Source organism: Populus trichocarpa, chromosome 2, assembly GCF_000002775.5.
Source record: "Populus trichocarpa isolate Nisqually-1 chromosome 2, P.trichocarpa_v4.1, whole genome shotgun sequence".
In the NCBI taxonomy this organism is placed as follows: domain Eukaryota; kingdom Viridiplantae; phylum Streptophyta; class Magnoliopsida; order Malpighiales; family Salicaceae; genus Populus; species Populus trichocarpa.
The window spans coordinates 10841314-10852695 of record NC_037286.2 but is presented as its reverse complement, the minus strand read 5'-3'; the positions used below and the strand labels follow the sequence as shown (position 1 = coordinate 10852695).

Below are 11382 nucleotides of genomic sequence, written 5' to 3'. Positions count from 1 at the left end.
TAAAAGTGTTAGGTTTTTCTGCAAAGCTATACCCAAGAGTTTTGGGTTTGACTGCAACGCCTGACCTAAAAGTAATATTTATAATATTAATAATAACATTAAACTTGCATGACACAAGTTTAAGGGAGCCTGGCTGCAACATCGAACCCAAGAATATTGGATGTGGGTCTGGTTATAAGGTCGTGTCATAAAAGTATGATAATTAAATAGATTAATTAAAAAGAAAAAAACCAACAGGAAGAAAAAAACTAATGAAGAAAAAGAAAAAAAAATCTGTATTAATTGGGTTAACCCTTCAAATCAGGTTAACCCGTAAAACCTGAGATTCGCGTCATGAAAGTTTGATAACTAAATAGAAAAAAAAATTGACAGGTTTACCCAGAATTAACTGGGTTAACCCATCAAACCAAGTTAACTTGTCAGGCCCAGGATACGTGTCATGAAAGTCTGATAATTAAATAAAAAGAAATTTAACATTAACAAACTAAACTAAACGAAAAAAATTAATTAAAAAGAAAAACAATCCGGGTTAACTCGTCAAACCAGGTTAACCCATCAAACCCGGAATCCGTATCATGAAAATCTGATAACTAAATAAAAAAAATTTAACATTATCAAACTAAATCAAACAAAAAAATTCATTAAAAAAACAAAAAAAACAATTCTATAATATAATATAATAATTATAATTATATAATATTATTAATAAGTGAAAGGTGTAGGGAAGCTAGTTTCCCTACGCCTTTTAAAGTATTACTTAATAATAACAACAATATTATGCTGTCAAAAGCTAGGAGCTTAATTGTTGCCAATACTATCTTGTTACACCATGTTTTTTTTTTTTTTCGTTTTAAAAATACTTTAAAAAAAAATTAAATTAAATTTTATTTTATTTGTTTTAAATTAATATTTTTTTAGTATTTTTAGATTATTTTGATGCTCTAATATCAAAAGCAATTTTTAAAAAATAAAAATATTTAATATATTTCTAGATAAAAAACATTTTAAAAAACAACTAGAAGAAACTTCAGTCTCAAATAAATTACATAACGTGTTTAATGTAAATGTAAATCACTCGCTACAGATAAAAACACAAATTTACAGTGAGCAGAAAAGAAATGAAGTGACTGTACCAGGAATTATTTGATCATCGATGATCTCAGTTTTTTTTTTTTAAAAAAAAAGAAAAAGCAGCCCTGTTCGTTTAGGCAGCCCAAATGAACACAGTGGTTGTCCACCACTGTCTGTTTGGGCCTACCCCAAACAGAGTCCTAAGCATCGGTCCTCGTCGATGAGTGGATGTGAGGACACCAAACAATATTGCATGACGGCTTCTAAGAAGCCAGTGTGACGCCATCTAATTGTCGATTTTAGAAGTAATTGCACCGTGTAAGATTTTCACTGTACAAGTCTTCTAATTAATCCACGTATGTGAAAAGAATTTTCTCTTAATTATTAGTCAAATGCGCGGTCTTTGCTATTTTTATTGCTCAGGAAATCAAACGATGTGTGACATCATTCTTAATTCTTTTTTTTTTATATATATTACAAGTGTTCAAACCAGCTTACATACATCTTAACTAATCTCTTAGGATTTTAAAATTAACAACTAGAAAAATTCTAATAGCTTCAAAATTTATGACACTTAAACATAAATTTTTCTCCTCTTCATTATACTAACTCAATGATCATCACATGGTCGCATGGTCTTCTAATTTATATTATAAATTTATATTAGAAGACCATTCTTCTAATTTATATCTTCGGCTTTTCACGGCTGCTTTTGGGCTTGAATGTTTGGGTTTGACTATTAAACTTTCTCCCCATCATTTTAATCCTGTACCATATATGCATGATAAGCCTCGTAACTTCGATTTATAGTAACATCTGATGTCTTTATACAATTAATGTTTTCATCAAATGCTACCATTTGTTATTACATTTTTGCCTATAAGTGAATGAATGGGCTACATGTCAAACACAAATATCTGGAATTATGGGCATTGATACGTAATAATTAATAGTTCAAAAGTTCAAATTTTATTGGAGTTTAATCTTCAACGTAAATCTTTTAACACGAAACATTATCGTGTTTTAAATAAATTATAGATGAATGATAAATTGATTTCAAATAATATTTGGTTGATATTTTGATAAAACTTAAAACCCTTTAAAAGAATTATATCCTATAGGAAAAAAAATAAGATTTTATTGCTATTTATAAACTGAGTAGTTGAAAAGTTAAAATTGAACCTTTAAGTCACCCAAGCTTTTAGAGAGGAGAGGTCCTAGATAAAGTGGGCTTTGATTTTAGAATAATATTTTGGACTATAAAAAATTAATTTTTACCAACTGAGATTTGAACTTGGGCTTAGTTCATGTAAAGAATTTTTTCTTTCAACATATTGTTTGTCCAATTCAGCTCATAAATATTAACAGTCTCTTCTAAAAGCTTTTGTTACAAATCTGGAATTCTAGATAGTTTTTTTTAGCTCAAAAAATTCAGATTTATGGCCACTATGTTCAGATTTTATTCTTGGTTTATGGTAGATAATCAAATATTGATAATGGTGGGAACCAATTCTGATTATTATCAAAATTAATTCTTCAACTTGTTAGTTTTCAAAATCCACTATAAAATATAAAAAAGAAGGGTGAAGGAAGAGTTCAAAATATTATTTTTTTAGAATTTTACACTCTCTTTCTCACCTCATTTTTAGTGTTTTTCTTTTCTTTTTATGCTTTGGTTTTCCTTTCAAATCTAGAGTTTAGGTTCATTTTGTTAAGAGATAATTAAGTTATTTTACTTTGGTTTAGAAGTGCATCTAAACTAAGGTGGTATTGTTGTAATCTTGGAAGATATATTGCAAATATTCTAGTTGTACAAGTGAGAAGCAATAAAACCTTAAGGATAAATGATTTATTTTTTACAACAACAAAAATTCTATTACTTTAAAGTGTTCTAACAAGTAAGTATCTTTTTTATATTTTAATTTAAGCCTAATTATTTCTATTATTAATATGCAGACTAGGACTTTGATGTTATATTAATTGTAAGTTTGAATATACATTTAATATACATGTTAATATTCTTTTATTATATTCATGTTGAAAACATGTTTTTCTTGATTTTTATTTTTATATTTCTATAGATTTAAAATTGTATGCACTCTACACTTTCATTGAATAATTTTTTTATGTTTTACATGAGATGGTACAAAAGACTAAAAATCATTAAAAAAACTTAAATTTTGGATTATTCTGGTCCCGATGACTAGTCTTTTGGTCGTCATAGATTGTTTTAGGGCTACGTGCCTACGCACTCAAGTGCCCACAAGTGCGCAACCATCATGGTTGGCTTTTTTTGGGCAACTAGGGCAATAGATCACCCATTAGACAACTAAATCGATTGGTCTGACCGGCCTAGTAATCAATCAATTTTTTTTTCTCTTATTTGTTTCCTCTATTTTCTCTCCTATTATTTTCAACAAATAAAACTACATGACACATACTTTATATACTATTTTATGAATTATTATCAGATAATTTTACATGTAGCACACACTTTTTATGTCTCATCCACACAAGATTATTGTAGGATAGGTGCCATATTCTATTATCAATAGTTACCTTCTTGTACACCTACCACCCAACATGAATGCAAATAAAAATAAATATATCGCATATCAACTTCTCCTCCAATCACATATCATGCCCAAAACCAACGGCAGACCATAGCTATCAATGAGCCACCATGGTTTGCCAATGACATGATTTTTTTATCCATGAAGAAATTCCAAGGTAGGTACTGTATAAATACACTTGGTCTCAGTAATTAAGAGGACTGAATTTTTTTTTTTTTTACAAAGCCAAACAAAGGAATGAACCCATATACGCCCAGAACATACCTTTACCTTTCCTTTTCTATCCATCATTTTTTTTTTATAAGTACTACCTTAAATACTAGATAATTCCTCATTCTACAGAGAACTTGTTTTTTCAGAAACTCCTAGCTCACATGACCAAATTTTATATGGAAAGCCCAGCATCTTTTGTGTGTGAATTTTTTTTACCACTTCAATAAACTAAACTTTACTCACTAATAATCAAATACATTTGCATCTTTGAAAAAACGGCACGTTGTAACTACATAAATCAGTGCTTTTGACTATATATATATATATATTTATGTGTGTGCGTGTGCGTAAAATAAATTGTTAACTATACTGTCGTGTGACAACAATGTCTCATAAATCCAATTTTATCGGACAATGGATATGGGAGAGTTTAGTTGGAATGACGGGATCAGATCAGAGTCTGGCAAGTTGAGAGGAGGCAGAGAGAAATGACTGTAAGTAGAGCTGCCTCTTCTAATTTCTTTCATGGTCATTAGAGCTGCAATTGCGTTCCTAAAAATTCCTTCTCCGGCGACTGTTATTGTTTCTCTTCCTTCCTTTCCCTTTTCTTCTGCCTCTACTGGGAAGACTGCATCTATCATGTTTTCGCATTGCTTGACAAGCTTTGACACAAGATCGGTGATGAAAAAAGGTTGCTCCAACACCTTTTGAATGAACGCAAGGCGCAGTAATCCACCAGTTCGCTTGTCATATTTTTTCAATATCTTGGCCAATCCTGCATATATATATATATATATATATAAACTCGTCAACTCTAGTAAATTTTAACATAAGTTTATTTTACGTTTTATTCATGTTTCCACAATTAACACAACACCTCATGCCAATCTTTAATGGGTCTGGGAGCTTGGACGCTTTCTCCTTCCACGCGGAGGGGATGGTGGTGGGTTTTTGTTTTGTTTTTATATGTTCCAGTTTTACTAGGGTTTCTGATAAAGTTGAGCTTCCAACCTGATACTTCACCCCTTTTATTTATGCAGGATTAATACATAGCTACAAGCTCATTGATTAGGGGATAGTGAAGTTAAGTGGCCTTTCTGCCATCAGATTACCAGATCACATTGTGTGGGTATAATTTATCACAAATGTTTAATAAATCAAATGTTATTAGCTTTTTTTCTAGAATTTAATTGATCTTTAAAAGATGTTTTAAGAAATTGAGCTTGTTTGGCTAAAATCTAAATACCTGTGTAATTGATATTGCTGTAATTCTCCAAAAGCACCATCTCACCATGGAAATTGACGATGTCTTTTCTAATCTTACCCATCTCCTCTTTATACTCTGCCTCTGAAGGCTGACTTGCACTGGGCCCCCAAGCATCAATCACTTTCTGAATCCGCTGCTTTAACTCCTGCATTTACAGATTTTCTGTAATTACTTCGCTGGCCCACTGTTGCGGGTTTTCAAAAGTTGCTATAGATTTTACTCTTACAAGGTTATTTTATCTTGGTATAAAAAAATAATTCAGGATTCCCATGTACAAGGTTATTTTCGAATATCAAATATCTTCTTCGAGACATAAAATGTTAAAGAATTATCAAGATTCGAGAGGACAAGCGGCGTAATAAAAATTGTTCAAAATACGCTAGTCTTGGAAGAATGCTGTTCGGCAGCCAATCATAAAAATTACATGGAGTTTTTTTTTATGTAGGATCCAAACTCATGAATTTCATAGCCTTCTTTAATTGCTCGTGAAGCTGTTATTTCTAAATTTCATCAAGATAAAACGTTTGTATTGGGTCAACTCGGTTGACTCACCATTTTTCAAAAAACCTTTTGACCTCATTTTAGAACTCTAGTTGATGATCAATTTCATTATCTAACCTGACAAGTATAACTAACATGATAGCTTAGTAGTTTTTTACTCAACTTACTTTGCCTCCCCTAATTACCCACCAAAACTAGCTTGAATATCCAACTTTATATCTTCTCTCGTACTTCAGTTTGAAAGAAAGCAAGAAGAGGAAAAACTGGTAAAGAAAGAAGAGCTTACCTCATGCCGGATAATGAAATCCTCTTCTTGTTCCATGAAAAAAGCATTGAACTTGTCGATTTCACAATCCAGCAAACGCACAAACTCAGCCTCCGACTTTCCATATTCACTCGATCCATTCAAGAAAGGTGGTGCCGATGAAATTAAACGAACAAGCTTCTTCAATTCCTTGTAAGACAAAAACTTGTCACGCCAATCTGGCAAAGTTTCTTGAACTTGTTGCTTCAATCTCTTACCGAACTTCATTGTTATGTCTGAAACTACGTGTCTCGAAAAATCAACTCCTAATACTTTCTTACCTGAGTTTCAAAAATGCAGACCAAAAAACTGCAATTGTAAAGAGTGTGTTGTACTGTGGGAAAGAGATGAATTGGCTAGTGGGGTATTTATTAGCAAAGGATTAGTAGAATATCGGAGGGCATATGCTTGGCGTGATGAAGTGACGGTCAGAAAAGCAATGTGAGGAGTCGTTGAGGTATGAGATTTCCCAAAGCATATTCGGTTACTATAGTCTTAACAAAGACCAGATTTATGAAAAATTCCTTTATGCTATGTTTCTACATTAAATTTTAACAAATGGGACAAATGGGCCTTGAGATTGTGTAGTTTATTTTAAATATTTTCATTTATTTTAAATGTTTTATATTTTTATTTTAAATATTTTCATTCATTTTATCTTATCTGTTTATTTTTGTTGCTAATAACAAATGATTTTTATTTTTATAAAAAAATTATACAAATACATCTAATTTATAAATAATATAAAAGGAAAAAAAACTCATTATAAATCAAATTAATCTCTTTGAAATATCATGCAACTAAAAGAAATAAAAAATACTTATTATTTAAAAAAAAAACAAAACTTACTCATAATAAATAATTAATGGAAAGGGATAAAAAAAATATTAGACATTAATGGACCAAGGCAAGCACCTGTTTTTTTTATTTTATTAAACAGGTAACCTATTGCCAACTAAGTTGTCTGTCTATAATCTAGTAACCACTATGTTAGCTAAAAAAAATAAAATTTGAGTTTTTTGACATGAAAATCTATTTTCAACCAATTCTCACCTCAAAATACATAATAAACACTATAAAAACTTTCATAAATTAATTATCAAACCAAAAACACCTTAAAATCACTTAAAAAGTAAAAACAATAAGCGAATCAAAGAAATATAAATGAAACCGATTTATTTTTTCATGAATGTTTATAGAAAAAAATCAATACCATCAAACTTTCTTCATCAAATTAGTGAAACTCAGTGACTCTAACATATGTGAGTTTTGTCATTGAAAAAAAAGCTATTTATCAACTTTCTCTTTTCTTTATTGTTTTTAGATGAATTTCTCTTCTCTTTACTTGGGGACTAAAATATTAAGAAAATATACTTTTGGATGAAAATCAACATTGTAAAAACTAAAGGGATCATAGAATAAGAAAAAGAAAAGTAGATAGACTAAAGAGAACTTAATTGCTCTAGCAAAATTGATATTGACCATGACATTTTTTCTTGTCTTACACTGTGGTTTTCTATTGATGAATTTTTTATTTTCTTAATAAATTTTAATAAATTAATCTTTAATTTAGATTTAGAAGATTGTAATAAGAAAAAGTGAGGATGAAAATAAAAAAAAGTTCAAACTATTGTGAATTGTTGATGTATGTTACTTTAACATTTTAGTATATTTTTATAATATAATTGTAATTTAGGCTTCTTTTCGTTAAAAAAAAAAGTAAAGAGCAAGAACGTCTCAATCCAAATATTATTATTTCTATTTGCGTTTTTTCTTCACTCGTCTCAACTCTGAGGTGAACGTCTCAGCTTGCACGTGCAAACCTTTTTTTTTTTTTTTTTTCCAATATCCGCTTTCCACGTCCTGTGTGGTTTCTTCGCTTGCCGCATTTGCCAATAAGATTCTTCATTTTTTATGGGCCCTGGAGGAAAATGGTATGGTCTCAATATGTTTTTCTTTTCCCTTTTTTTTTTTTAAAAAAATAAATTAGTTTCATGTTAATTTGTGTTGGCTATGAGGTCAATAATTTAAAAGTTAAATACTAATAAACTAAAATTTAAAGATAAAGCATTAAAGATGTAAAGTTAAAGTGTTAAGCATGAGAAATATTAAGGATATTTGATAAAAATTGAAAAAATCAGTGATAAAAGTGGATCCTAATATATAAATTAAATAAAATTATAAAAAACTAAATAATATTATATTTGTGATCCAAGATGAGAAGTATAAGAGAAGATGGAATAAATTAATAGTAGATTTTTTCTTCAATGTTCCATTTCCACCCCTATGGTTTTTAACTTTCTTACCGCGGCCCTTCTACTATTCAAAACATTGTCATCCCCACTCTATAAGAGAGTGTAAAATTTACCCTTAAAATGGCCAAAAGTGGGGTTAAATAAAATTTTAACCCCTCATTTCTATTAATATTTTTTAATCTAAAATCAAACGCCACCTAAGGAAAGAAAATCAGTCTCTTTCTTATTTTTGTTCTCTCTTTTGTGATGGTTCCACAAATTTGTGAAAAAAATGTATTTCTTCTTCCTCTTTTCGTTACTTCAAGTTCGAAGCTGTGGGCTTGTGGCATTTGAGATTTGAAGGGGAAAACAAATAGTTTGAGTATATAATTGAAGAAGAAGGAGAAATCTTGTGAAGAACAATAGTCTTATATGGTCTTGATCGCAATTAATCAGAGCTGAAGGTAAATTAGAGGTCGATGCAACATTTTAACTCGTTATGTGAAAGAATTCCAATGTTTGATCAAATCATACCAACTTGCTCTTCCATGAATACAAATTGCATGCTGATGGACAAAATCCAGACCCCTCGATGAAATTAAAAGAGAAAAAAGCTTCGTCACAGGAAATTACGTGAAGGATTACAAATTGTACGAACCACCCCAGAAGGGTGGAAGACAAGAAAAACAAATTCATGTCGGAACAAAAAAGAACAATAAATAAGGAGCTGACAAGAAGCTAGCCCTTGTCGTAAATGTTCTCTTTCTTTTGCACAAATTGTGTAAAATAGTACATGAAAGCCAGGGAGAGGAAGCTCCTTGCCGCATGGCATTCTGCAATCGGCTCATTGCTTTCTATTTTATTTTTATCCATTCATGCAAGAATATGTCCAAGCATTCCAGCCATTAGGGGGCCGAGTAAGAGAAGAAAACGGATGATTCTACCTCCTTCCTCCATGTATCTCTGAAACATGCTTCTAGGGGTGGCCTAGCTGCCCCCCAGCCACCCTTGAACCTACATATTTAGAAGTTATAGGCCCTCCAAAGGAAAATTATATAATTTGACCCTTCATGTGAAAATATGGAGATTGACAAAAAAAAAAAAAAAAAAAAACGAAGAAGAAAGGGAATGCAAGTTCTAAGATTGATGGCAAATTAATATCCAAACTAGGATACTTAAAAAGCAATGAAGAAATAAATTCAATGAGTGATACCAAGGATAACATAAAAAAAAACTAAAAACTAAAATATTTTTCTAAGTTATGTGATTGAAATCATTCTAGGCTATTTCTTCACATTGAAGTTCACTAAATGAAGATTTTCAACCCATATGTGCTATCATAATAAGTTTATCATAAAAAAAAGTTCTATAATAAACTGCTAGATCATTTCCTGTGTAGCTGAAGGTGGGTTTGAAAGCTCGAATCCACTGATATAGCCAATGAAAAATTAAGTCATAAATAGACTCTCAGTCGTCTGGCACTTTACCTTCAAAGATTAACTTATTATGCCCCACCCAAATAGCCCAGAAGATGCCATTACAAAGCAAAAAAAACTGCCTGACGAGAAGACTATACCATTCTGTCAAGACCTGATCCAAATTAAACTGAATACAACCTTGAAAGCCAATCCACCTAATAAACCTTGTCCATAACCTCAAAGTAACATGGCAGTGAAGAAATAAATGATTAATACTTTCACTCTCAACATTACAGGAAGGACACCGAGCATCTTCCCACCTAATAACTCCTCTGCTAGCAAGGAAATCCCGAGTGCTGAGACTACCATGAAGTAGTAACCAAATGAAGACATCAATTTTTGGAGGTGCTTGACAAGTCGAAAGGATATTAGGAAAAGAATGCTCTCCTGGATACAAAATACAATAAAAAAAATCGGTGCCTGATTTTGTTGAATATGCAACCGAGGTGTTGTGCTTCCACAATTTTATATCCTCGCCACCATGTAAAATAAAATGCCTCTCAACTTCAGCAATTAGAGACTCACGCAAGTCTGATTCTCTGTTCATCAGGTCACGACTCAAGCTAAGATTAAAGAAGTTATTAGTTGGACAAAATACCGCACAAACTGTTGCCTGCTGTTGAGTTGAGAGACGGTAAAGTCTCGGAAATTAGGACTTCAATGGAGCAATGCCACACCAACAATCCTCCCAAAACCTGGTTGTCCGCCCATTACCAAGTTTGAAACAAACGCTGGAATTGAGAGCTGCAATTCATCTTGCCGAGGAAAATGAACTCTGAGTAGCACGTACGCCACGTAGGGGATAGATGGTAGTTAAAGGATGGAAGGGCGTTGCTAAATAGTCTCCAGCCACCCGCCAACATTTCCACTATCAAGGTGCCAAATCCACTTGAACATCAAAGCCAAGTTTTTCCCTTGTAAAGAACCGAGCCCCAACCCTCGATGATCTTTCGGTTTAATAACCTTATTCCATGCAACTTTACACATTTTACTGACGTTTGAGCTTCCACTCCAAAGAAATCTCCTAAGGATCGAAGAAATTGTCTTAATAATGCCTTGGGACATTAGAAAAACAGACATATAATAAAGTGGCAAAGAGCTCAAAACAGACTTGATCAAGCAGATTCTTCCCGCCATACTCAGCAAAGATCCTGTCCATGATCCTAGTTGGCCCCGAATGGATGTTAACGTACCGGCTTCCAAGTCGATAATCTGCCCGGATTCACACCCAAAGACAAGCCTAGGTACTTAACAGGAAAATGATCATTACGACAGAAAATACCCCTAGCAATCCCTGAAGTGAAGTCCTCATCCAGATTTATGCCAATTAGAGAGCTCTTGTAAAAATTAACTTTAAGCCCTGAAATAATTTCATACCAGCGTAGAATTCTTTTGACATGTTGAAGGGATTCATGGTTAGTAGGAGAGAAAATCAGAGTATCATCTGTATATTGCAGATGAGTGATAAAACCATGATCAATCTCTAATCCCCTAAAGTATCCGATTGAAAAGGCTCTATTAAAAAGAACCGTCAGACCTTCCACTGCAATGTCAAACAAGAATGGAGAAAGAGGATCACCCTGCCTTAACCCCCTCTGTAAACTGAATTCATTGGTAGGAGACCCATTGATCAGGACAACCATCTTGGAAGTGGAAAGGCACTCATAAATTAAACCCCTTCAATGGCCACTAAAACCCATGTAACCCAAAGTTTCATCAAGGTGCTCCCACGGGATGGAGT

The 11382-nt window shown here is 32.2% G+C and overlaps 1 protein-coding gene across 1 annotated transcript; it reads right to left on the bottom strand.

Moving 5' to 3' along the window:
* Positions 1 to 4130: 4130 nt before the first annotated feature.
* LOC7453953 (SPX domain-containing protein 3) lies at positions 4131 to 6296 on the bottom strand. Its single transcript, XM_002301231.4, has 3 exons — positions 5912 to 6296; positions 5104 to 5269; positions 4131 to 4632 (listed from the first exon to the last, which is right to left on the bottom strand). The coding sequence occupies exons 1-3, from the start codon at positions 6155 to 6157 to the stop codon at positions 4262 to 4264; spliced, it is 783 nt and encodes a 260-aa protein (XP_002301267.3). The 5' UTR covers positions 6158 to 6296; the 3' UTR covers positions 4131 to 4261.
* Positions 6297 to 11382: the final 5086 nt, after the last annotated feature.

What these genes read in the sequence shown, in the direction of transcription:
- LOC7453953 (XM_002301231.4), bottom strand. Translation starts at nt 6,157, where the DNA reads ATGAAGTTCGGTAAGAGATTGAAGCAACAAGTTCAAGAAACTTTGCCA. An exon ending in ATTTCATTATCCGGCATGAG is followed by an intron (nt 5,270 to 5,911) that starts GTAAGCTCTTCT and finishes CTGTAAATGCAG; the next exon opens with GAGTTAAAGCAGCGGATTCA. An exon ending in CAGCAATATCAATTACACAG is followed by an intron (nt 4,633 to 5,103) that starts GTATTTAGATTT and finishes ATATATATGCAG; the next exon opens with GATTGGCCAAGATATTGAAA.